General features: G+C 50.7%; 2 protein-coding genes across 8 annotated transcripts in view; one reads left to right on the forward strand and one right to left on the reverse strand.

The window, feature by feature from the left end:
- Nucleotides 1-1730, reverse strand: part of MRPL37 (mitochondrial ribosomal protein L37) — a 38767-nt gene extending 37037 nt beyond the window's left edge. For 2 of the 3 annotated variants that reach the window (XR_014254803.1, XM_082430171.1), the window contains exon 1: nucleotides 1307-1730. Coding sequence is in view for 2 of the 3 variants with exons in the window: in XM_082430171.1 (XP_082286297.1) it covers nucleotides 1307-1652 (346 nt within the window). In the remaining variant the exon portion in view is untranslated. The remainder of the gene's footprint in view (nucleotides 1-1306) is intronic. The other variant, XM_082430170.1, reaches the window with a different exon arrangement.
- Nucleotides 1731-1800: 70 nt separating this feature from the next.
- On the forward strand, nucleotides 1801-25246 carry CYB5RL (cytochrome b5 reductase like). 5 transcript variants are annotated; one of them, XM_082430593.1, is made up of 7 exons: nucleotides 1802-1876; nucleotides 7115-7390; nucleotides 8313-8461; nucleotides 11510-11597; nucleotides 14972-15076; nucleotides 18879-19082; nucleotides 22922-25246. In XM_082430593.1, the coding sequence occupies exons 2-7, from the start codon at nucleotides 7199-7201 to the stop codon at nucleotides 23123-23125; spliced, it is 942 nt and encodes a 313-aa protein (XP_082286719.1). In that variant the 5' UTR covers nucleotides 1802-1876; nucleotides 7115-7198; the 3' UTR covers nucleotides 23126-25246. The 5 variants fall into 5 exon arrangements, with proteins under 5 accessions (XP_082286723.1, XP_082286719.1, XP_082286722.1 ...); XM_082430596.1 differs by lacking the exon at nucleotides 22922-25246 and adding an exon at nucleotides 19258-22211; XM_082430594.1 differs by lacking the exon at nucleotides 1802-1876 and adding an exon at nucleotides 5625-6377.
- The last annotated feature ends 1134 nt before the right edge of the window (nucleotides 25247-26380 follow it).

The following is a 26380-nucleotide window of genomic DNA, read 5'->3' on the forward strand; positions in this document are numbered from 1 at the left end:
TAAAGCCCATGATCTCTCCATTACCCCAATCTGCTTCTCTAGCCCTGTATCTTGCAGTTTTATTACAGACTTTACAGGACCTCTCTGCATATGGTGAAAGCATAGCGTATGTTTTCAGCCTAGTCAAACAAGTTAACCTTAACTTCTAAGACACAGCTAATGCATTTCATCCACATGGTAATGTTACCAGGGTCACTCAAGGGTGCCAAGTCTTGTGAGGTCCTTCACAGCACCCTGTGAGGATACTGGAAGTGTTTAAAGGCCAAAAAAACAGCTTTCAGGAATGGGTTTGAGCAGCTTAAGAGGCTGGCCAGTTGACATAAGTTTTTTTCAAACCTAGGATTTATTATCTGGCTTAGTCCCCAAATCCTGCCAGGTCTCTTTCTTTCCTAATTACTTACTGGAAAATTCTGCTCCCACTTACCTGGACCATTTTGTGTTTTCAGGACCAGTCCTAAACCCACTCTGATTTAGGGACTAAGGAAGAATGAGGAGGAAAAAATGGGTAAGAGGACTCTCGATAAACAACCCCTTCCAGGGACTCTGGAACATAATTTCCGGTACTGCCCCAGACATACAGATGGTTTTGGCTAAAGTCATTTTGACCTGTTCTTAGTGAGAGTGAAAGGGAGCAGAAGTGGACTAGACGGATTTTAGGTCCAGATCCTTTCCCTGAAAACATCTCAGCTCTGACTGATGACAAAGGACATCGACCTGGGAAACCAGAGGTGTAGCCCTGGCTTCACTAGTAACCCACAGTGCACCTGTGAGCAGATCACTGGCAAATCACTTCCCCTCTGTCACAATTACCAATCTTAATTACCAACTAACTTGTTTGACTAGCCTGAAATGAGGCGATAGGCCTGCAGATTAAGCACTGTTTCTGTTGTCTCTTTGCACTATAATCCCCCTCCAACTAGTTCTCAAACATAGTTACATCTCCAGGGTGCAAGAGCTGGGTCAATGTGAACCACCTAGTCAAAACCACTCATTTTACAGGAAATGGAGGCTGAGAAAGCTTCAGCCACTTGCCCAAAATCACACAGAGGGTGAGGGGCAGGGCTAAGCCTAGAAACCAGATCTTTTCACTTGGCCACTAAAACTCTAATACTCCCTCACACATACTGCTCTTTACATCTCACTTAATCCTAACAATTCGCAGAAGATGAGAATCAATATCGGGCCATTTCGCAGACGGAGAAACCGAGACCCACAGAGTTTCAACGTCTTGCCCAAGGCCACAGAAGGTCGGCGTCAGTGCTGGGTAGAGGACCAAGGTCCCCTCCCGCCCGTCCTGGGGCCTCACCCTCGAGGAGGCGGCAACGCTGGTGGAAGACGTAGCAGGCCTGGTCTTTGTACAGCGGGTGCTCGTGAAGCGGGGGCAAGCGGCGGAACTTCGGGGGCGTCCAGCCAGGGTCCCAGGGCGGGAAGACTGGCCGCGCCAGACCGGGCATAAAGTGCATCTTCCCCGCGTAGGTGATGGGCTCCAGTCCAGGAATCTCGTACACCCTGTCCGGGGGAGGAGGCTCGGGCTTCCGCGTGGAGCGCACGCCCCACTCATACGCCCCGCGTCTTGGGGCCCCGCAGCTCCCAAGACCGAGCCGCCCGGGGCGAGCAAGCGCCAGCCTTGCTGACCCCGACGCCAACGCCATACCGATCCGATCGCTTCAAGATCTCCACCTGGACGCCGCCATCTTCCCGCGCTCAAGGCCTGCTGGGAACGAAAGGAGCCGAACGCCGAGACTCGTTTTATGAGCGGCAGCCACTTTAACCAATCATCGTCAGGGCATCGTTGTCTTGCCCCACCCTGCAGGCCGTCAGCAATTTCCCACAAGTGGAACCCTGCCTGCCTCCCCGGGGAAGCGCAGGAGAGTAGGTGAGTGCTTGTGATGGGCAAGGGGACTAGGAGAAGAGCTTCAGGACTTCAAGCCTGAACTCGGGACAACCTTGATCGCTTACGAGCAATTGGAGCTTGGACAGGGCACTTCCTTCTGAGCCTTAAAGTCACTCGCTGTAAAAATAGCTATAGAAATGCCTAAACTAGCGCATCCGCTCAGCACCCGGCGCGCGGTGGGTACGCCGTAAATTTCCTTGCCTCTCCAGCCCTTCTCACGCGGAGCCTGAGCGTGGCCCTGGCACCACGCCGGCGCCGCATCGACCGCGCTGCACTGCACGCCTCCTCCCCAGCGCCCAAAGTTAGTTCCTTTCCTCGGAATGTCGCGTTTCGCCTCCTAGAAGCAGGGCCAGAGCGGCGGAGGTGTACCTTGCTCCTTGCACAGCACGTATTTATCAAATGCCCACTGAGTGTCAGGCACTGCTGAGCATCGGGTTTACACTGGTGAATAAAACAGTTGTGCGGTGTAGAGCGTACGGTTTAGTGGGAGATACAGACAGAAAGCAAGCAAAGTAAATAAATAGCAATTGCAACACACACCCACACTTCATATCCCTTTTCCCCAGTTATTTTTGTCTTCAGTATTTAACACTAACATAACATGTTTTCTATTTTGATCTTATTTAATGACGCTCTCACTAGAATATAAGATCCATGAGTGCAAGGGTTTTTGTTTCTTCACTGCTGTGAAGCCTGCTCCTAGACCAGTGCCTGGCACATAGTAAATATATGTTTAATGAATGAATACATAATAATGTGATGAATAAGCAAATAGGGTACCTTCTAGAGAATGAGAAGGGGGTGGTTCAGGGAGGGCTCTGAGGGCAGGTGACCTTGAAGCAAGGCCTGAGGGTGAGGAGAGCCATCCAGGCCGAGGCAACAACATGTCAAGGCCTGGCTTCTTAGACTGAAAAGGTAGAGGCTGAGAGAAGACGTGAACCTGGTCTTTAAAATTCATGACTGACGTGGCCAGCTTCTCTACTAATTTCCAAAATACTAGGGAGAGTGGGATTAGTAAAACATGGAGAAAGTAAATTTAAGGCAAAGAAGGATGAATAACCCTCACACTGTACAGCAGTTTACAGTTAATAGGGTTCCTTCACTTACCTCACTTTATCTCTGAAAAACCTTTTGGGAGTAAGAAATCAGCATAAAGAGGGAATCAGATCTCATTCACTCTTAATACAAACCTGGTACATAACATGCAAGAAAAATCGGTTGAACTGATGTGACACCAAGCTAGGCTGCAAGCTCTGTGAAGGTAGAGCCCATATTTTATTAACCTCTGCTGTATCCCAGCACCTAGCACTGTGCCTGGCTCCCAGACCTTATATGTAAACTGAGTACTCACCACTCACTTGAGCCTTCCATATGCCAGGCCTGTGCTTGGTGGTAGAATACAGAAAGAATAAGACACCATGCTTGCCCTCAAGGGGTTCTCAACCTGCTAAACCTTCCTGAAATCATAGAACCAGCAGTAGAACCAGGTTTTCTTTCCTCTAAAGAGAAACCTTTCCTCTATAAGAGAAAGATTTATTGCACACAGAGGAACTACCCTTCTAAAACCAATGAAAGTAAGTGGTAAGAGAACTTGGACAAGTTCTGATCAGGAGAACACTGGGCACCACGCAAGGAGATTGGATTGTATCTAGTAGGCAGCAGGGAGCTATTGAAGGTTGCTAAGCAGGGGACTGGTGTGATCAGAGCTGGTGGGAGGTGTGCTGATGGATGGTGTAGGGGGAGACTGGAAGCACATCATTTGGGCCCATGGGAAGCTCCAGTGTAAATGGGTGTGGAAAGCAGGAAAAGTGGGAAAGATCTTAAAGGTTAGGGCTCCTGGGAAGTGATTGGTAACCAAGAAATGGGACTTCACTGTCTTCTAGCAGGTGTGGTGGTTTGCTCCTCTGCTTTTCCACAGACTTGGCCCACACGTTGATTCTAGCACTTTATGCACGAATGAAGCTACTGCCCTTGGGAGGCTCCAGGGTGCCCATAAAATTCAGTGGCAATTTGGCAAGTTGGGTCCCTGTTCTGTGCCAGCCCAGTGCCAGGCACTGGGAATTGGAGATGAAGACACTCTCCTCTGCCCTCTAGAGCATGAAATCCAGAGAGAAAGAGCAGCCTGGAGTCTTAAGAGACCAGGTATGTGCACTAACTTTACCACTCCTGCCTCCTGGCCTCAGTTTTCTCCATTGTGAAATGAGGAAGAGCATGGCCTACTTATGTACAGCTGTGGAGAGGACTGAGTGAGGCAGTGCATCTGTTCTTATCCCGGTTCTTATCTGTTTAGTGGATGACTCTTCCAGGACAGAGATAAGTGTCAGTCACCTCTTGTGTCCCAGCACCTCATTCAGCAGCCCCTGCCCAGTAAGTGTCTAAGAGGCAGGAATGAATAGGAGGAAATCAAAGACTGGAGCTTTTATTTTTTAAATTTTATTTATTTATATTTTTAAATATATTTATTTGTTTATTTTTGGCTGTGTTGGGTCTTCATTGCTGTGCGCGGGCTTACTGCGGCAAGCAGGGGCTATTCTTCGCTGCGGTGCGCAGGCTTCTCATTGCGGTAGCTTCTCGTTGTGGAACACTGGCTCTAGGCACGTGGGCTTCAGTAGTTGTGGCACGTGGGCTCAGTAGTTGTGGCTCGCGGGCTCTAGAGTGCAGACTCAGTAGTTGTGGCGCACGGGCTTAGTTGCTCTGCGGCATGTGGGATCTTCCCCAACCAGGGCTCGAACCCGTGTCCCCTGCATTGGCAGGCGGCTTCTTAACCACTGTGCCACCAGGGAAGTCCAAGACTGGAGCTTTTAGAGGAGTGATATTTACATCAAATAATGCTCTGGGACATCAAACTTCCCCTAAGTTCTGTTCTCAGACAAGAGGGAGAGAAGACCCTCTTTTACTTTGATTTGCCTGTGGATTTTTTAAAAATATTTATTTATTTATTTGGTTGCGCCGGGTCTTAGTTGTCGCACGCAGGATCTTCATTGCCGCGTGTGGGATTTTCATTGCGGCATGCGGGATCTTTAGTTGTGGCATGCGGGATCTTTTAGTTGCAGCATGCAGGATCTAGTTCCCTGACCAGGGATCGAACCCGGGCCCCCTGCATTGGGAGCGCAGAGTCTTAACAGCTGGACCACCAGGGAAGTCCCTGCCTGTGGAATTTTCAATGAATAGTTTCCTTACAGGTGAGATGACCAGGTCTATTTCTATATAAACTGTAGAGGTCCACATATAAAGACAGAGAACCTTGATAAATCCCAAAGTGCCCTCACAGAAACATCTCAAAATAAATCATAACCATTTAAATTTTCCTCCCTGATCTTTCTTTCAGACAATGTTTACCTAATGGCCCTGAAACCAAGCTCCTTTCCTTCTTTCCTTCCTTTCATATAACATCCATATTTTTTGGGGGGGGGGATTTGTTTTTTTTCTTTTTTTTTTTTTTTTATGGCTGTGTTGGGTCTTCGTTTCTGTGCCAGGGTTTTCTCTAGTTGCGGCAAGTGGGGGCCACTCTTCATCGCGGTGCGCGGGCCTCTCATTATCGCAGCCTCTCTTGTTGCGGAGCACAGGCTCCAGACGCGCAGGCTCAGCAGTTGTGGCTCACGGGCCTAGTTGCTCCGCGGCATGTGGGATCCTCCCAGACCAGGGCTCAAACCCATGTCCCCTGCATTGGCAGGCAGATTCTCAACCACTGCGCCACCAGGGAAGCCAACATCCGTATTTTTAAATGTACACTGTGCTAGTTCATAAAATGAATAAAAAACAGGTCTCTGCCCTCAAGGAGTTCACAGTCTCAAAAGAAGAGAAAACCACGTAAACATGTAATTTCTGAACAGTGTGAAATGCTATAGGGTAGAGATTCATTCACTGGAAGAGCATTTATTGAGCACCTGCAGTGACCAGGGCTGGACCAAGTGCAGTGAGTGCTGCAGGAAGCAGGAGGCCAAGCAGGCCTTCAGAGGCTGCAGCCTGTTCTCTTCCTTTACCCACTCATCCCTCCCTTGTTGTCAGTTACCCAGAGCTCCATCTCCAGACTCAGGTACCTAGACCTATTTAATCCAACTGGCAGCTGGATTTTGCCCTTGGATGTCCCACAGGCACTCAGTGTACCTCAAACTGAACTTAACCATTTCCCCCACTTCCTCTTTCCCCTAAAACTCAACTTCTCTTGGACCCACTATCCACCCACAGATCCAAGCCAGACACCTGGATGTCCCTTCAACCCCTCTATCCCCCTCACCTGCTCACCTCACAGCCATCAGTCTCTGTGTCCTGTTAATTACTGCTTCAGGATTTCTCTAATTGACCCCTGTCCTCTCGTCCTCCCTGAAGCTCCCCTGGTCCAGGTCCTCATTACCTCTCACCTGGACCATCATGACTTCCTCCTCCTCCTGTTTTCCTGTGATTGAAGAACAATATGTTCTGAAACCAGACAGAGCAGAGTTAAAGTCCCAGTGCCATCATTTGGGGACCTTTGTCACCCTGGGTAAGTTACTAAACCTCTCCGGACCCCAGTTTTCCCATCCATAAAATGACACCTCCAGGACTGGGCTTGTTGTATAAGATTCAGTGAGATGCAGCAATTTGATAGGTGACTCACCAACAGTGGTGAGTAAAAGAAACCAGACACAGAAGAATGCATTCATATGATTCTGTTTAAAGGTAGAAACTAAGCAAAGCTGATAAATAGTGGATAGGGTTGCAAATAAAGGTGGCACAACTAAGGAAAAGCAAGGGAATGATTATATCAAAAGTCAGGGTGGTGGTAATGGGGAGCGGGGGTGTGATCAGGAAGGAACACAAATGTGTGGCTTCTGGGATGCCAGCAAGGTTCTTTTTACTTGAGTGAGTGGTGGTTACGAAAGGGTTCTTTTATTTATTTTTATTTATAATTTATCTATAATTTATTTTTATAACTTTTATAAGTATTAAGTTGTACATAAATGTTGTACTTCATCATTTAAAATATTTTAAAAATTCAGTGAGATTTTCTATGTAATCTTAATCCAGCACTCCTCAGAGCACAGGAAGAGGTCAAGAAACCGTGGTTGCCCGTTCCGATCGCTGTGCCCTGTCTCCCTCCCTCCCCCACCAGGCAGCAGATCCCAGGATTGATTCATCCCTGTCCCCAGTGCTCACACAGAGCTTGGCACCTGCAGGCCTCAGGGAGAATGAGCGGAATAGAGGTGACCAGAGCGTAACCACATGTCTTCCCTCTCCCAGGCTGGCAAGGGAGCAGGGCCTGGGCCTACCCTGGGAAGAGCACGCAGTTGCCCGCACCCCCTGCCTGACCAAGGCCCACTGACAATGGACAAGGGGGAGGAAGACGACGAGGAGGAAGCCTGGCTGCAGCTTCGGCCGGTGGAGCCCTTGCCCTCCCAGTGCTGCGGCAGTGGCTGCTCCCCCTGCGTGTTCGACCTCTACCAGCGAGACCTAGCAAGTTGGGAGGCAGCCCGAGCCAGCAAGGACAGGAGCCTGCTGAGTGGAGAAGAGACACAGGTGAGGGGGAGCCGCTCCTCAGACATGAGGGCCAGGTGGCAGCGTCCACCTGGCCTCAGCCCTGTGCAGTGTACCTGCTCGGGGAAGCATCCTCTGACTCTGTACAGCAGAGAGAAAAGAGTGGGCTTAATGGAAGCAGACTGACCCAGGTTCAAAGCCTGGCCTTGAGCTGGTGAGTGGGGCATGGGGCAGGTGGCGAGGGGAGGTCCCAGGAATGAACTGGGTGTGGGCATTTTACAGGAGAGGGAGATCTGTGAGTCGTGGCATTCAGAGAAGACTTCCCGGAGGAGGTAGAGGTGGGGTGGAATATTAAGGACAGTGGCCTGAGACTTGGAAGACATGAATTTGAGTCCCTGCTTATGGTGTGACCTTGTACAAATAAGTCACTACCCCTCAGGCCTCAGTTTCCCCACATATAAAATAAGGATATTGGATTAGATCATCCGTAAGGTCCCATCAATTTCTAAATTGTGCAAATCTGGATTTTAGCGGGTTTGAAGGATGGGTAGGTCTTTCATACACTGGAGATGAGTGTTCTGGATAGAGGGCATAGCTTGAGCAAATAGACTCACAGGTAGGAAGCCGCAAGTTATTCTTGGGGGTACAGAGAAAAGTCTGGTGTCTGATGCCTGGGAGATAAAATGAGCCTTGGGGCCCATCCACAGGGCCCTTGAGTGTCCAGTTAAGGACCTTGCACTTTATCCTGGGGCTGAGGGGAGCCATACAAGGCTTCAGAGCAGGGTGAGCCCAGTGTAAAGTGTTCTGGCATTCTTAGAGCCTGAAAGGGAAGTAAGGTGGGACTACGCTATTACAGAGAAAACTTATTGGCCTTGATAGCCTCTCCTTGTGGGGAGGATGCCCATGGATGCTTGCACGTCTCTTGAGTCCCAGCTTCTAGCTGTTGAATCTTTTCCTGTTGCAGAGCTGTCCTTCCAAGCTGAGCCCAGAGACCTTCCTGGCCTTCCTCATCAGTGCCACAGACAGACTCACTAAGGACACCTACCTTGTCCGGTTTGCATTACCTGGGAACAGCCAGCTCGGCTTGCGACCTGGCCAGCACCTCATCCTACGGTACACTCAGGTAGTGGGAGGACCCAGGCTTTGCAGCCCTGCTCTGCCATTTGCTAGCTGTGTGGTCTAGGGCAACTTGCTTAACCTTCCTTAAACCTCCATTTGTCATCTTCAAAATAAACGTAGTAATACATGACTCAGAGAGCTCTTGGAATTGAACTAGATAATGCATTTTCATAATAAATAATAATAACAGTAACAGCAAACACTTTTTTAGCACTTAGTATCCAAGGCACAGTTCTGTGTGCTCATATGTATAAGCTCATTCATTCCTCACAAAATCCTGTGTGGTAGACACCATTATCATGCCCGAGAGGAAACTGAAGTCAGAGAGGTTTAGTAACTTCCCCAAGATCACACAGTTAGGAAATGTTGGAGCCAGGATTTGAAAGCAAGCAGTGTGGCTCCAGAGCTTGTGGTATTAACCTCATATGATTAGCACCAGTTGATAGAGAAGACACTGTTGTTGAAAATAAGGGAGTTGCCCAGTATCACACAGCTAATAAGGATTCAAACCCAAACAGCCCGCCTCCTGAGTTACACCCTTCACCTCCTCTGAACTTCCTTCTTCCTTCCAGCTTACATTTGTACTCTCCTCCCACCTTGATCCCCACCTCCACCTACACAGGGACAAGACCCTTTGGGACCTCCAGATGGAGGTGACTGCCAGGCAGTTGACTCTCTGGGTCTGAAGCTCAGCAGAGAAATCTGAGCTGCAGACGTGGATCTGGGAATCATCCAGGTATATTGTTATGCCTGGATGGCATTTGGGAGCATGTGGGGCATGGAAAGAGGGAAGGAGGTAGGACCGAACCCTGGCAACTCCAGCATTTATGGTCTTGGCAAGAGGAGGCAGAGCCAGCAAAGGAGACGGAAAGTATAGCCAGAGGACGAGGAAGGAAACCAGGAGAGAGCTTATTACTCATCACACTCTGGTCACTTGCCTCGCACTGACCCCTGGTGTTTGTGCCCAGCTTGTTCTGGCCTGTGGCCTGGCTGATGGTCCTTAAAGGTCACTGTTCCAGTGGACAAGAGGGGCCACAGGACAGGTCACAGCCCCAAGCAACCCTCCATCCATAAGTCAGGGATGCCCAGAACTACCTGCCTCTAGTCTGGCCCCTCTCTGTCCCTCCAGTGACATTCCTAACACATGCAGCTGACCACATCCCTCCTCATTCAGCCGCCTTCTGGTACTCCACAGTGCCTCCCCAGTGACACTCTAACCCAAGGCCCCCGCCTCCTTGCCCACCAAGTTCTTCTCCACCCACCCCCAACCACCCCCATACGTGCCCCTTGTTCCAGCCCCGAGGTCCACTCGCCAGTTCCTGGCTTGCCCTACATTATCCTACCTCTAGGCTTTTGCCCAGGCTGTTCCCTCTGCCTGGAATTACTTTACTTCCTGCCCATTGTTACCTATTAGTGGCCTGCTTGTCCTTTAAGACCTTCTGAGCTCAAGGCCTTCTGAGGTTCCCTAGGTGAGAGTGCCTGTCACTTTTACCTCTGTCATAGCAAATGTCACAGTGCCCTTTGCATCCGAGCCATGCCATATGTTCTGTTTGTTATTTCCTTGTTTGTTCTGTAAGCATTTATTGAATATTTCTGCCCAACTTTTGATACATTGGGACAGGCCTTTTTAATCTTTGCACACCTCAAAGAAGAAAATTTTGTACATAGTAGGGCTCAAGAGAGGAGTGCTTAGGTGCTCCAGGGAAGCCTTGGTTTCCTCATTTTGGTTACTGTTTGAAATAAATGAGATACTGCATATAATATGCTTGGTGCATCATAGGCGTTTACTACAACAGGGCTGCTCTTATTATTACTCATGACTGTGCTCCCGGCCCCCTTGTTGATAACACTGGAGGGGACTCATGCATGGCGTCAGGCTTTGGACTAGGGCACCTTTGAGGATCCTTTCACTTCTGATGCTCCTGGCATGCGGTCGTGTTTGATAAATGTTAAACGCTTGTTAAATATAGTTGTTTTTTGGTTTGTTTTGTTTTTATTTATTTATTTATTTTTGGCTGTGTTGGGTCTTCGTTTCTGTGCCAGGGCTTTCTCTAGTTGTGGCAAGTGGGGGCCACTCTTCATCGCGGTGCGCGGGCCTCTCACTATCACTGCCTCTCTTGTTGCGGGGCACAGGCTCCAGACGCGCAGGCTCAGCAATTGTGGCTCACAGGCCTAGTCGCTCCGCGGCATGTGGGATCTTCCCAGACCAGGGCTCGAACCCGTGTCCCCTGCATTGGCAGGCAGATTCTCAACCACCGCACCACCAGGGAAGCCCAATATAGTTATTTTTATCTTGATCATTCTGTGGTCTAGGAGAGGTCAGGAAAAATCCCAGTGATGTCCTAAAATAGCTCACATCATCAGTGTACTTTTTTTATTTTTTTATTTTTTTAATTTATTTTGGCTGCATTGGGTATCCGTTGCTGCACGCGGGCTTTCTCTAGTTGCAGTGAGCAGGGGCTACTCTTTGTTGCAGTGCGCAGGCTTCTCATTGCAGTGGCTTCTCTTGTTGTGGAGCATGGGCTCTAGGCGCGTGGGCTTCAGTAGTTGTGGCGCGTGGGCTTCAGTAGTTGTGGCTCGTGGGCTCTACAGCCCAGGCTCCGTAGCTGTGGCGCACTGGCTTAGTTGCTCCGTGGCATGCGGGATCTTCCCGGACCAGAGCTTGAACCCGTGTCCCCTGCATTAGCAGGTGGATTCTTAACCACTGCGCCACCAGGGAAGCCCATCATTGTACTTCTTGAAGCACTTTTTCATCTGTGACCCCTGTGGAGCCACACAGCAGGGGCATAGACAGTTGTCCCCATTTTACAGAAGGGGCAGCTGAGGATTTAAATGACCTGCCCAGGGTCTCACAGCCAGCACGTGGCAGTGGGGGGAGCCCAGTGCTATTTTCTTCTGCTCCATCTTGCCTGCCCCTCAGTGAGGACCACTGGGGATGACTGGGCCCCCACCTTCACTTTCACCAGCCTGGCACAGATTCGGTACTCTAAGGGTTTGTTGAATGACTGGCTGACTGCCTGACTGAGTGCTTCTCTTTCCCAGAGGGATAGTAGATGGCTTAGAAATTCAGAGAGCCTATACGCCCATCAGCCCTGCCAACGCAAAAGGATACTTTGAAGTTTTAATCAAGGTGAGCCAACTCACACGGATGCTCTAAGAGGCTGTGGACTGGACCTCCATTTGCCAGCTTGGTCAGGGTGGGGCACTTCCCTCTGACGTGGGAAAAGCCAGCGCTCACATGGGAGGAGGCTGGCTTGAGGGAAGAGCAAGGACAATGAAAGAGGCCTTTTCTCATCTCCTCCTTTCCTGGGGAAAGGAGGCTACTGGTCCACCAACAGAGGGCATGTTCCTGATAGATTTTATGAAAAACAGGCTTGGACTGAGAAAAGTAAAGCTGTTCCTCCTCACCTTCTTCCCTACTGATGGAGCGTAAGCACTGAGCCGGGGAAAGGGGAACCAAGTCATGTGCACCTACTGTGTGCTGGGCACGGGTGTCCAGGGAGAGTCAGACACGGCGCCCACCCTCAGACAGGGGCCAGACTGGGGCAGTACAAGGTGGTAGATGCTGTGACAGGAGGCCCCAACCCAACTCAGGGCAGCTGGGGCTGCAGGGAAGGTGAGCTGGGCTTCCCAGAGGAAGCTGTGTGTCTGAGCTCTATGTTTAAGCTCAGGAGTGGGAAGGAAGCTCTGAGTGCTGTGTCAGCACGTACAGCGGCGAAGGAGGCATGATTTGGGGAACTGTTAGTCATTTGTCCTGGAACACTTTTGTAGGCAAAAGATGGGACATGGAGGACCTTGGGGGCCAAAGTAACTTGAAATCATCTCACAGGCGGGTTGGCAGGGGTCGGGGCATTTGAGTTGGGCCTTGAGGAAGGAATACAAGTTAGCAGTGGCATTCCAGGGGGACGGATAACCGAAGGCAGGGAGGGGTGAAATAGAGCAGGGTCTTCTGGGAACTGTACCCAGTCTGAGTGGCGGGAGGAGAGTTGCTTGTAGGGGCAACCGAGATGGGTGGGGAAATTGGCAGAGATGAGATGAACAAAGTGGGCTGGATGCAAAATATCCCAGAGACCCAAGGAATAGGCAACAAATGTATAAGACCTCATGAAGGTCCAATTATGTGCAAAAATAATTAGGTTGAAATACATGAAATTGCTGACATGCTAACATTTTTGACTTACAGAAACAGCAGTTTCATATGGATCAGCCTAATACATAGCTCTAGATCATTTCCCAAATGGAATCCTAGGGAACACCTATATTTAGGAATAGTTTTCACATCCTTTGTCTCCCCTGTAGGACGGGAATTATCCCCATTTCACTGATAAGCAAACTGAGGCCCCAGGAGGGCCTGAGGCTCCCCAGGTAGTAAGAAGTACAGCTGGTAGGTGAGCCCTGGCCTTCTGACTCCAGGTCCCCAGCACCGTCTCTGGCTCCCAACCATCCCCGCCTGCCTTCAGAGCTGGAGTATTTATTCCCTCACACATAAGCTTGGATGGGATCCCTTTTCCACGCAACTGTTTGTCTGGGAGATTCCACAAATCCTCTCCAAATGGCCTGCTTCCCCAAGCTGCTTGTCTGGGTGTGTTTCTATTGAAAGGATAAGCCTGGAGACAGTTCTTCAGGGCAGCTGGATCTCTCCCAGCTGTAAGGCTGATTTTCTCCTTCGTTTACCGGAAAGCCTCTCTTTAGAGAGATGCTTAATTATCCCTAAGCCGCTGGCTGGGAAGAGCTGGAAATGTCTTTGCAAATTGGGAAGGCAGGAGGGTTTTGTAAGGTTTACCCTCCCATGTAGATGGGAAGGAGGAGCTCCCATTTCTCTGGCACCTTCTGGGCACCAGGTACTGCTTCCAGCTCTTTATTTTAATTACCTGGTTTCAACCTCATAATCACCCTGCAGAGTAGATCATATTCTCCCCACTTTACAGATGAAGAAACTGAAGCCCAGAGAGATGATGTCATTGTCCCAAGGTCCCTGGGGTAATATGATCTCAAGTGGAAGAACAAGTTCAGTGTCAGTTCTGTTTAACAAGTATGTATTGAGCATTTACTCTGTGCCAGGCTCCGTGTGGGTACCAGAGGCACAGAAAAATCCTTCCTTTCTCCTTGAGTGCTGTCTGTGCCATAGGGCCACTAAGGCCACCCCTGGGGCTGTGCCTCCCCGATACTGGGGCCACAAAACAAGGTGTGCGCTGAAATACAGCCTCCAGCAAGTTAGGAGAAAAACTTAGCCTCCTCCCAAGACCTCTTCAGGTCAGCAGAAGACTTCCCTTGCTTTATGCATGTGGTGCCTAAGGAAGGCAGGGATGGTACCAGAAGTAGCTGTGGGTGCTAAAAAGCATGTCTGGTGACCAAAGCCCAGTCTCTCCTTCAACCCTGGTTATAATTTCTCCAGACACCCTTCCTGGGCTGTCTTACCCCTGACCATACCACACCTGATGCCCAGAATTCTCTCTGCCCTTCCCGCATCCCCAGTGAGTTTGAGTCTACCCAGTCTTCAAGGTCCAGCTTAGCTTCCCCCTCCAGGAAGCTGTCCTCGATCCCACTCCACTGGAAGTGACTGCACCTCCTCGGGGCTCTCCTAGCACTTCATCCTTCTCACGGGGGGTTAGGTAGTCTCTACCTTGTATATGTCTGAGACTTAGGTCCCTCTTAGATTGTGAGCTCCTTAAAGGGAGGGCCTGAATCTGGGTTCATTCATTCATTCATTCAGTCCTTTCCATGATTCAGGCACTGGCTGCCTCCATGGAGCTTAAGGTCCAGCTGTCTCCCCTGCAGCCCCAGCATGGTGCCTGACACAGAGTCAGGGCAGTGTGTACTTCCCCCATGGAGGAATCCCCTCCACAATCTTCACTTTTTTCATCCAGCCAGAAGACAGTGCAGGGATATGCAGAGATTGCAAATGAGGCGGACTCTAGCCCGTAAATATATTTGGTCTTGGCCTGCACAGTGTTTTAAAATTTTGAATTAATTGCCAACATTTCAAAAATGGGAAAATTTTCACAAAAATATGGATTTCCTGCCCCTCTTAGAGAGTCAGAAGATCCGGCGTCGCTGGCCCCGTGGACTGTGTACTGGAATTTGCAGAGTGGTTTCCTCCTTTAGAAAGCGTATTCACTCACCAATTTACTGTAGTCCCCACCACTCACTCTTGTCTCCCTGACGCTGAGACTGTTAGTTGCCATCAGTCATCTCATACCCAGTTCTTCACTCAGTTATGTTACCCGCATGGCCCTTGTAGTTATTTGGTTTGAGACCTCTGTAGTTAAGGCCGTAGGTCTTACGGATTCTCATCCCAGTCTTACCATTTACCTTCTGTGTAAGCTTCTTGGCCTCATCTGAAAACGGGGAACGACAGTACCAACTTCATGGGTAATTAGGATTAAATGAGACAACACGTGTAAAGCACTGAGAGTGCAGGAAGGGCTCCACTTTCGAGGCTGACGTGGTTTGTATTGGCAACATGTGCCTGTCTTAATGAGGTCTCCCTTCGTTTCCTCCCAGTGCTACCAGACAGGGCTGATGTCCCAGTATGTGGAGTCCTGGAAAGCAGGAGACACGGCTTTCTGGCGAGGACCTTTCGGAGGCTTCTTCTATAAACCAAACCAGGTCAGTGCCCGCACTGAGTCCTCAGGCGACCCCTCCCAGCTTAGCTTCCAGGAATGTGGTTCTCATGTTTCAGGCCATAGAATCTCACTGTGCCATTCTTCTTGAGCCCAAACCTGATCCCGAGAGTATCCTTGGGGTTGGACATGGGAGGAGATGGGAATAGGCACTAAGAAACAAAACTGCCTGCCCATGTTCCAGAACCATCCTTGCCTGCCCATTGCTTGGAAAAATTCAGACTATGAGCTAGGTATTTAGGGCCCTTATGCCATCTGACTCTCAGATATCTTTCCAGTTTCACATTCCATTTACAAGACTATGAGACCACTCCCTAAATACGCCCTGTGGCTCACTGCTTGGGAGCCCCCTGCTTCCCAACCCCAAGGCTCTTCCCCTCATCTTCATGGCATGTTCACATCCTCCCCTGACATTCCCAGGAAGAATCAGTAATTTCTCATCAGTTGGTGCGTATCTGGAAAGCAGTTTGACAATATGCACTGGGAGTCTTAGGAATCTTCACACCCTTGACCCAGTGCTTCCACTTCTGAAGTCCGTCCTATGGAAAGAATCCAAAATGCTACCTCTTGCACATGTTCATTGCGGCTTTATTTATAATAGCAAGAAATTGGAGACAACTGAACATCCAACAGCAGAACAGTTAAGTACACTGGGTTACAGATACGTGATAGACTACTATCTTGGATTTTAAAATTATGATTATAAATGATGTTAATGCTTAAGCTGTAAGATCAAGTGACAAACACTAGGTAAACTGAATATACAACGTTAGGAAACTAAGTTAAATTGCACAGAAAATATATATATTTAAAGGATTCCTTTTCTTTCTTTTTTTCTTCCTTTCCCTTTCTTTCTTTCTTTTTTTTTTTTTTGGCCACACCGCATGGCATGCGGGATCTTAGTTCCCCAACCAGGGATTGAACCCAGGCCCCCTGCGGTGGTAGTGCAGAGTCTTAACCACTGGACCACCAGGGAAGTCCCCAGAAAAAATATTTTTTTAAAAAAAGCAATAAAATGTTAGCAGCTCTGGGTAGTGGAATTATGGGTGATTTTTATTTTCTTCATTATGTTTTCCAGATTATCCGTAATGAGTACCTATTACCTTTACAATTAGGAAAACAAAGCAAAACAAAAACAAATCATTTTTCCTCTCCATTCTTTTTTTTAATTGAAGTACAGTTGATTTACAATGTTGTGTTAGTTTCAAGTGTACAGCAAAGTGACTCAGTTATACATACATATATGTGTGTGTATGTGTATATATATATATACACATACACACATAAATCTATTCTTTTTCAGATTCTTTTCCTTTATAGGTTATTACAAAGTATTGAGTATAGTTCCCTGTGCTATACAGCAGGTCCTTGTTGGTTACCTATTTTATATACGGTAGTGTATATATGTTAATCCCAAACTCCTAATTTATCCCTCCTCTCCCTTCGCCTTTGGTAACCATAAGTTTGTTTTCTGTGTCTGTGGGTCCATTCTTTTTGTTTGATTTAAAAATAGCTTTTATTGGTATTTTCCTTACTACAAATGCAGCACCTGTTCATTACCAAAAAAAAATTCAGCAGATATAAAGAAGCTAAAAGAGACTTCCCTGGTGGTCCAGTGGTTAAGACTCTGCACTTCCACTGCAGGGGGCACGGGTTCGATCCCTGGTCGGGGAAGTTCCGCATGCTGCCTGGTACAGCCAAAAACATTTTCAAAAATAAATAAAGAAGCTAAAAGAAGAAATAAAGAATACCTGCAGGCCATCTTCCTGGACATACCAGTCTTACTACCTTGGCATCCACAGACCCCACTGGAAAGCCCTGCACTTCCTGTCTGGGAGGGTGTAGGGCCCGGCCATGAGGGAAGAGACATGGTGTGTCACACGTGAACACTTGGCCGCTGAAACTGTGGCTGAGGCTCGGCTCTGCGCCTGTGAGGATGCTGGGATGCAGCCCAGTCTTGCCACTCTGCAGCCATCTTCAATGCAGATGGATCACGTCAGCCCTGAGACTGACACATTAGAATCTGTCTTGCATTCGTTCCACAGACTTTCATAGGTATTCACCCAGGGCCAGGCCAGTGCTGGACCCTGGGGGCCCAGAGATGGGTCAGATGAGTCCTGTCCTCCAGAAGCTCACAGTCTGATGGGGAGAGAGGCGCACAAATAGATGACAACAACACAGTGTGACAAGTGTGAGGAGGGATGCACAGAGGGCTGTGGGAACACAAGAAGGGCCCCTCACCTGCCCCTGGCTCAGGGAAGGCTCCCCAGATGAGAGCCTGAGCAGTGATGGGAGAAAGGGGGAGCACGGCACGCTCCGTGACTGGGAGGCTGGGAGACCATGAACACAGGACAGGATGATGGGCTAGCAGTAGGGCTCAGTGAGGGATGGAATCTAATTGTATTAAGCCCCAGGCTCCATACCAGGCACTTGATTATTTTTTAAATTTTATTTTAGAATTTATTTTATTTTATTCATTTTTTTTGGCTGCGTTGGGTCTTCGTTGCTGCACGTGGGCTTTCTCTCTAGTTGTGGTGAGCGGGGGCTACTCTTCGTTGCGGTGCGGTGGCTTCTCTTGTTGCGGAGCATGGGCTCTGGGTGCGCAGGCTTCAGTAGTTGCGGCATACGGGCTCAGTAGTTGTGGCTCGTGGGCTGTAGAGCACAGGCTCAGTAGTTGTGGCGCACGGGCTTAGTTGCTCCGTGACATGTGGGATCCTCCTGGACCAGGGATCGAACCTGTGTCCCCTGCACTGGCAGGCGGATTCTTAACCACTGCGCCACCAGGGAAGTCCCATACCAGGTACTTTATGTCATCTCTTTAATCCTCATGACAGTTCTGAGATAGGTGCTATTCTGGGGAGGTGCTGTTATTTTTTTACCAGTGAAGAAACCAAGGCTCAGAGAGGTGAAAGAACTTGCCCAGATCACATGACTGGGGGTTTACCCCCAGATCTACATGACTTCTGGTACTCCAGGAAGCATTCCATGCAGTAGTGTGGTGTGCAGCGGCTGTCACTAAAGCTGGTGAACACTCAGACTGCACACAGAGGCCTAATCTCTAGAAAGATGTCGGTGAATACCTCACTGTGTGGGTCAGGCACTAACCTTCTAGGCACTGATCTTAAGGAGGCCTAGAGCCAGGAAATAGGTTTGGTGATGGGGAGCTGATGGAACAAGTGCCTCTTAGGAGCTCACTTTGATTGCCTGGCTCTCTGTGCCAGGCACTGAAGTATAGTATCTCATTTAGTCTAGAGACGAGCAGGCTCAGGGTCCAAGCCAGGGCCCCCAGATCTCTGCAGGGTTGCCCTGGGGCAGAGGAAGCAGCCCGGAGGGCAGGGCTGGGATGGGGGTGGGAGGGCAAAGCTTTGGTGGGAACAGGTGTCAGCTCAGTATGAGGTGGGAAGCCTTCCCTGGCAAGGGGAGTCAGTCTGTAATGGAGCAGACTTCCTTGGGAGGTAGTGGACTACCTATCAGCAGAAGTATGTAAGCAGAGTCCCGTGGGGATGCTTTAGAAGGCAGCCAAGCCACTTACAGGATGACTGCACCATCATGTTCCCTTTCAGCCTCCAGATTCCATGATTTCTGTTCCATAGACCTCATAAGCTGTGGCCTTTCACAGGCAAGGATGGTTTTCTGGAGGAGGTAGAGAGGCGAACTCAGATGGGTGGGACACCCAGGAAGGGCAGTGCCATCCAGTTCAAGCAAGCCCAAGAAAAGCCCCCATAGTGGATGGGTGGGGTCAGACCCCTTCCCAGCCCACCCCTGTCATGTACCCTCCTGTTCCCTAGTACGGTGAGCTCCTCATGCTGGCTGCTGGCACCGGCCTGGCCCCCATGGTGCCCATCCTGCAGAGCATCACAGACAACGCAGAGGATGAGACCTTCATCACCCTGGTCGGCTGCTTCAAGACCTTTGAGGGCATCTACCTGAAAACCTTCCTCCGGGAGCAGGCTCGTTTCTGGAATGTCCGCACCTTCTTTGTACTCAGCCAGGTGAGCCCAGGGGGATGATTTCCTTCCCTGATTGAGACTCTGCTGTCCCCTGCACCCATCTTGAGGACATGCTGTGGGCTCTCTGCCCCGTGCCATAATAGTCATCCCTGCCACTGGTGGAACCCCCAGTGTGTGCCTGGCAAGGAAGGCAGGTGTTGCCGTGTTCATTATGCAGATGAGGAAGCTGACGCTCAGAGGTGAAGGCACCAGCTGGTGTCTTGCTGCCAGACAGGGTGAAGCCAGGATATGAACCCGAGACTGTCTGCTTCTAGAGCGCCAGCTCTCACCCACCATGCTTTGCTGCCTGCCATCCACCCTCTGGCATCCTCTGTTGTATGGGCAGGGGGCCTGTTGCAGAATCAGTGGGCCAGGCACAGACGTCCTCTGGCTGTGATAGCTCCTTGAGGCAGGGACCACGTGTCTGGATCACCACACTCTCAGTGCTTTACACAGCACCAGGCACGGAGTAGGCACTCACCCCGGCAATGGCTGGTGGAGTAAACCGGATCCAGTTCACTGCATTTGTTAGGGTCTTTTCCACATCACTTTGTTCCTGCCTGGGAACAAAGCTGCTTTCAAATCCTCCAAGTTACAGCCACTCTAGCTGGAAGCGGCTTTGCCTCCTGAGCCCTCTTCCCTCTGGTTCCCCATCCCCTCCATTCATTCAAGCCACCCCTCTGGGCCCTCCCCACAGGGCCGCAGCATGGAGGTCTGTCTTGCCCCTTACCTCAAGCCAGGCCCTCAGCTATCTTTGTTCACGGGCCTTCGCCTAGTCTGTAGCTTTATTTCTCTTTCCTGCACGCCCTGGGTTGAGGTTCCCTGCTGGTGCCTCCCCTCCATTCTCTTGGTCAGGGTCAGCCTCATTGCCCTGTACTTTGAAGCACCCTTGTCATCAGTTTCCTCTTGAGACAACTTTAGAGTGTCCCTAAAGACTTACATGATCCTCGACATTGTGGCTGGGTGGGGGAGGGTGTCAGGAAACCAGAGGCCCTGAGGTCCCCAGGGGCCAGAGTCCACAGGCCTGTATGGGACAGAATGCTCAGTGGCATGAACACCGAGGGGGTCGTGCTTGGTGAACATTAGCAGTGACAGCAGTGCCCAAGGTCAGGGATGAAGCAGAGGGCTAAGGTACAGCCGAGGGGAGAGGGGCAAGGGAAGGGCCACTCCTGCCGGGAGCACGCTCAGCCCTGCCCAAGAGCTGGTCGGGGAAGGTGGCAGGAAGGCAGGCACCTGGCAGAAATGCCCTGGCTGTTGGCCAGCCTTCCTTTCCCCCACCACGTGCCAGGTGCCAGGGATTTAAAAACGAAAATGGGACGTCCCTGGCCGTCCAGTGGTTAAGATTCTGTGCTTCCACTACAGGGGACGGGGGTTCAATGCCTGGTCAGGGAACTAAGATCCCACATGCCACACAGGGCGGCCAAAAAAAATTTTTTTTTAATAGATAAAAATGAAGATGACCTCTTGCTGCCCTCCAGGTGCTCATCTGTATATGAGGAGACAGCCACAGAGATGGCTGACAAGGGCTCCCCTTCATCGAGCACTTTCTCTGTGCCTAGCACTGTTCTAAGCACTTTATGTGTATTAACTCATTTAATCCCCACCACAATCTTAGGAGGCTTATCCTGCCATCATGGCCTTTTAATAGATGTGGAAACTGAGACACAGAGAGGTTAAGAACCTTGCCCAAGGTAACACAGCAAGTTGGTGGCGAGGCCATGCTCTTATTGCTTGTCAGTGTAAGACAGCACAGGGATAGGTGCTGTGGAGGGTGTTCAGGGTGCTGGAGGCAAGCAGAGAGGGCTTCACAGAGGAGATGGCATTTGAGCCCGGGCTTGAGGGCAGAGTTAAAGTTCACCAGCAATAGGGGACCTTCTACCCTGGGCCGGGGCTTTGATGAGGCCAGTGCCCTGGGGTTGGGCAGGCGAGTGGGCTGGCTGGCAGTAGCCGGGGAAGGTGAGGGATGATGGAGTGAGAGGTGCCTCCTGCCTGGCCGTGCTCCCTCCACTCTGGGTGCTGCCTGGGCCATAGCGACAGCATCATCAAGGGTCTCCCTGCTCCAGCCACTCCTTGACGATTTGTCCTTCATCCTGCAGCCGGAAGGGCAGCTCTGACCACATCACTGCCCTGCTTCCTGTCCTTCCCTAGCTCCCCACCGCTCTCAAGGCTATGTGCCAGCCCACATGGCTGTGCCAGCCCTCCATGGCCTCGCCTTCTGGTCCACTCCCGCTGCATGCTGCGTTCTGGTGTCACTGGTCTGCCTGTGGTCGCAAGCGCTCTGTGCTTTTCTGGCTCCTGGGTCTTTGCTCGTACGGTTCCCCCTGCCAGGCACACTTTTTCCCACTTCTTCACCTAACACCCACTCATCCCTCACATCTCTCTGCTAAGGTGTAATTCCATCCTGGGAACTTTCCCTGAGCCTCCAGGCTGGTGTAGATGTTTCTGCTGTCACGGCCCAGGCTCTGCTTCCTAGCACCCACCCCACCCCACTGCATCATCATTGTTTATGGGTCCCCTCCCCACTTGAGCAGCAACCAGACCCTGTGCATCTCTGGGTGCACAGTCAAGGTCAGCTGCACTGAACCTAACTGGCCTGGGGGGATCGGGCATTGGGAAGGAGGGGCAAGGCCAATGGGCCCTACTCGTTCCTGCCTCGAGGGCCCATCGGGCAGGTCAGAGCACGAAGGGCACGCAAGAAGATGCAGATCATCAGAGAGTGTCCCCTGTCAGCAGCACAGCACTGTCCTCAGAGGCCCTCGGGGTCTGATGAGCTCTGTGAGTGCGCCTGAGATTCGAGGCCGGCATTCATGGAGCCTCTCTCTGCGCTTTCCCATCCGCTGCGCTCATCTCAGTAGCTCAGAGAGGTCACGGCTCCTCACCAGAAAATGGTGGCAAAGCTTGGATTCCAGCCCCAACCCCTCTCTCTCCATCCTATCTCGCTGCTTGGCCCCAGGAACCAGAAGTTCATCTCAATAGGGTCTGCAGAGGTGATTGTCCTGTTCTGTTGGGAGTTTTGTTTTGTTTTGGACGCTGGTTACGTGGTTTCTTCTCTTTGTTAAAATTCTCCAAACTATATAAACTACGATTTTTATACATATGTTATACTCCAATAAAATGTTTACTTAAAAGATATTCTTCTAAGTAGTGGAGATTTTCTTTTGTGATCCTGGGAATGAAAACCACAAGCTAAGTCTAGAGGGGCAGAAAGAGAAGGAGCCTGGGGCATTGCACACCCCGAGAATACTACCTCTAGCCTTTTCATGTGAGAGAAATAAACCCTTCTCTTGGTTAGGGCACTGCAGTCCGGGATCTCTGACACACAGCAAGATGGGGCCAGGAACCCTGTCTGTTTAGGGCAGCTGCCGTATCCCCATTGCCTAGCACCGGGCCAGGCACACAGTCCACTCAGTAAACATTTGTTAACTCAACAAGCTAATTGAAATCTTAAATGAACAAAAGTTATGCTCCGAGGGTGATGGTGATGGATAACCTTGGAAAGATGCTAGGAGACCCACAGTCATGGTGAGAAAACATTCCCCCCAGAGTGACAGGTGCAGTGGCCCCAGGTTCTGGTCCTGCTGCTGCCCCTGCGTCATCGTGTGCCCCGAGAGGCGTCCCTCCTCCCTGTGCATCAGCTGTTGTAGAGGATAACTACCTACCCACAGGCTTCTGTGAGGGTGATTTGAGTCCCAGGGTGAGGAGGTGCCTGGCCCGTGGTGGGGTTGCGTGAAGGTTGGCTTCCCACCCCCTCTGCCTCAGCTTCCTTCTTTGCCAGAGAGGAGCTGACCATGTGAACTCTGAGGACCCCCAGTAGTCACCCCCACTGTTTCTCATCCTCCCAGGAGAACTCCCTAGAGCAGCTTCCCTGGAGTTACCGGGACAAGACCCACTTTGGCCGCCTGGGCCAGGACCTGATTGAAGAGCTGGTCGGCTCCTGTCGGAGAAAGCCATTTGCATTGGTCTGTGGCTCAACTGAGTTTACCAAGGACGTGGCCGGGTACTTGCTGAGCGCAGGCCTGGCCGAGGACTCCTACTTCCTCTTCTAGGCCTGGCCTCCCTTCTAAAGCCCAGGCCAGGGGCCTGACACTGGGACGCAGGAAGGGACACAGACTGGAATCCAAAGACATGAATGGAAGACCGCTGCTGACTCTCCAAGTGACCTGGGACACATGTCTTCACCTCTGCACACCTCCGTTTCTCATCCACCCCACGCGGTTCCTGACTGCCTCAAGCAGGCATCCTACTGGGAGGAGGGAGATGGAGCTGTAGGAACCTTGGGGAGGAGAGTATCCGGCCGGGAGTCAGGGGGACTCCCTGGAGGGAGCCAGGTCCTGGCTGGGTAGGAGTTGGCAGGAGAAGGACTAGGAGGGGCTTTCCTGGTTCCTCAGCTTCAAGGGTTTGAGAGGGGCTCCCACTGGGCCCTGCCCTGTAATGCCTGTGCCAAAGCCTGCTTTCCCTGGAGATGTGTGTCTCTTGTGCCCTCAGGGCTGGCTCAGATGAGGTGCTCACTGGTTAGGGAATGACCATAGCGGAGGCTAGAGGAGGCACTTGCTGTATGTACCTCCAGTGGCGTGAGCCTGACACAATGAAGGTCGTGGGTTCTGTGACCTGACCATGTCTTAGAACAAGGTGGGGCCCTAGATTACCTTTATTTTGGCACCAGGCCTTTGGTGCTGCAAAAGGCTTCACTCTCAGTCTCCTTTTCCTGGCTCAAGAGCCCAGCCCAGAGTCTTTTCCCCAGCAAAAGAGTCGTGAAAGCAAATGCCCCTCCCTCCTGCAGGCAGCCAGCTCAGCCATGCCTTCAGCTGCAGCGCCCTGGTGATGGTTGCTATGGAGATCTAAAGATAGAGCAGGAGTCCGGAGACCTGGGTCCTTCTCCTTGCTCTGCCCACTGAGCTGCTGCTGCTTCTGAGCCCCCCACCCCTCCCCCTCCATCCTTCATGGGGCATATGCCCTCCGCAGGGAACCTAGCAATCCTGGGCAGCACACCGCAGTTAATGAATTCTGCTTTCTGTAGCCTGGGCTCCAGTGTGCTGCACCAGCTCAGGCTGGCTACAGGCAGTCCCAGAGCCATATTAAGCCATGGAATCTCAGAATCAAAGAACCATAGAATCGTAGAGTTGGAATTTTGCAGTCATAGAATCACAGCTCTCATCATATCAGAGGTTAAAGCTCAGGACTCCAAAAAGCATCCCATCTACCAGACTCATCGTATCAATGGGGAAACCAAGGCCCAGCGAGGCCATGTGACCTGCCCAAGGTAAAACAGTTCATGGCAAGGCCAGGGTCAGAAGCCAGGTCTCTAATGTCAGCCCTGTCCTCAGAGTTCTGTACCAGTGACTTTTAAACTGGGCTCTGCAGGACACTACAGTTCCTGGCACGACAGCAGTGAAGGAATTTCCAGGTGGGATCTCCAGGCCCCCTTCCAACCAGAACAGTTTTGTTTTTATCCCATTTATATCTTGGAGCTTGGAGTCATTTTCATTTGTGAAACAGGGTTTTCCTGCACTGCCCAAAAAGTTGCAACAAATCTCCTTGCTGTGCCATGTTCAATAAATAATTACGGCAAGCAGTTGGGGGATGGTGCCAAAGGTTTCAAACCAAGTTTCACAGACAGAATTCCATGGTCAAATAGATGTGGGGAATACTGCATGTGACCTTCACCAGGAATCACGTGCACACGAGCATATTAAAGGCTCTGAAATGTCCAGTGGTGAAGAAACGTTTTTCATTTTGTTTAACCCAGAGTTTCCCAAGCTTACTTAATTAGAGAACACTTTGAGACCAGCATTCCATGGACTACTTCAGGAAATGCTGGTCTGTTGCAAAGCCTCTTTTCAGCATAGCGTAATCAGTGGGGAGGCCCTTCCCTGGGAGGCAGAGGTCCCGAGCAGGAACTGTGATTTCGTTCAGCCTCTCCTGTGACTTGAGCAAGACTTTCTCAGGGCCTCTGAATCTATTCATCTTCCTCCGCCCTTTCCTCTCCCTCAGTTAGTGCGTCCTATTGATTCTACTCACAAATACTCCTGGAGGGCCTGTTAGGAGCCAGGCTCTTAGGCACTGAGGGAAGAACAATGAACAAGGTGGGTACGGTTCTGGGAAGCTCCATTGGGGAGCTTATAGTCCGACAAGGAAGGCAGAAATTAAAGTTGTAATTCTAAAAGGGATGAGTGTGCTGAAAAGGGAAGTATGGCGCGCTAGGAGAATGGATGGCAGTGCTCTAGCCTGGCCTAGGGGAGGCCAGGGCGCACCACTGCCCTGAGGGTAGAGGCCTCTCACTCACAGTTAGGGGTGGTAGGTGGTCCCCACTTAGGGAGTGAGGGGTCTGGGTCTGTATGTCTGTCTTTTCCCATTTTAGATATTTGATGTTTAGCTATTACCATCCAGTGATAACCAACAGCCCCTCTTACCCTAGAATGTTTCACCCTGCCCTTCCCCTCACTCCGTGTGGGATCTGTGCAGTCTAGATGCTGGTGGGGTTCCGTATGGGACATTGGTAAAGACCAAGCCACGCCCTTGGTGCCAAGATGCCAAAGGGCTCATACCATCCGGCAACTTGAGAGCTCATGGCTGGGTCCTGTGCCTCGAAAGATGATAAGTGAGTCCAAGAAGGGGACTAGTTGGAGTGCGTGAGCACAAACCTCTTTGAATCAGGGTGAGGTTCCCAGCTCAGGGTGAGCTGGCCCGTTCCTCCCATCTCTCCTGGTGATGCTGTCAGGGCGTTGGTGGCAAAATCAATGGCTGCCTTGGTTCCGCCCTCATCATGCTTTGCCTGCAGCATTCCCGTCCTCAGCCTCCAACCTCCGGCCTCTCCCCTACACCCCCTTTCACACTGTGGCCAGACCCATTTTTTTTAATTGTAGTGATAACACTGTGCTGGCCAAAAAGTTCGTACGGGTTTTTCCGTAAGATGTTATGGAAAAATCGGAACGAACTTTTTGGCCAACCCAATACTTAACATGAGATCTACCCTCATAACAAATTTCTAAGTGTAGTATACGTTGTTGTTGAGTGTGAGTACCGTGTTGCAGCTCTCCAGAGCTTATTCAGACTGCTGCTTCTAACACGCAGATCTGAGCCTGTCACTCCCTTGCTTAAATCCTTCAGTGGCTTCCTGCTGCCCTCAGGGTACAGCATCGTGGCTCTGCTTACCTCTCCAGGCTGATTCTGTCTTACCACCCCTCCCCTCAACTCTTATGTTCCAAGCACGTTCTCTTGCGTCCTTCAGTCCCTTCACATTTGCTGCTCCCTCTGCCTGGGCCAGCCTTCCACCCTCCCATCTTCCACTCGCCTAAGCCTCC

The sequence above is a fragment of the Balaenoptera physalus genome (assembly GCF_965194825.1).
Source record: "Balaenoptera physalus genome assembly, chromosome: 1".
Taxonomy (NCBI): Eukaryota; Metazoa; Chordata; class Mammalia; order Artiodactyla; family Balaenopteridae; genus Balaenoptera; species Balaenoptera physalus.

What these genes read in the sequence shown, in the direction of transcription:
- CYB5RL (XM_082430593.1), top strand. Translation starts at nt 7,199, where the DNA reads ATGGACAAGGGGGAGGAAGACGACGAGGAGGAAGCCTGGCTGCAGCTT. An exon ending in TCTTCTATAAACCAAACCAG is followed by an intron (nt 15,077 to 18,878) that starts GTCAGTGCCCGC and finishes CCTGTTCCCTAG; the next exon opens with TACGGTGAGCTCCTCATGCT. An exon ending in CCTTCTTTGTACTCAGCCAG is followed by an intron (nt 19,083 to 22,921) that starts GTGAGCCCAGGG and finishes TCATCCTCCCAG; the next exon opens with GAGAACTCCCTAGAGCAGCT.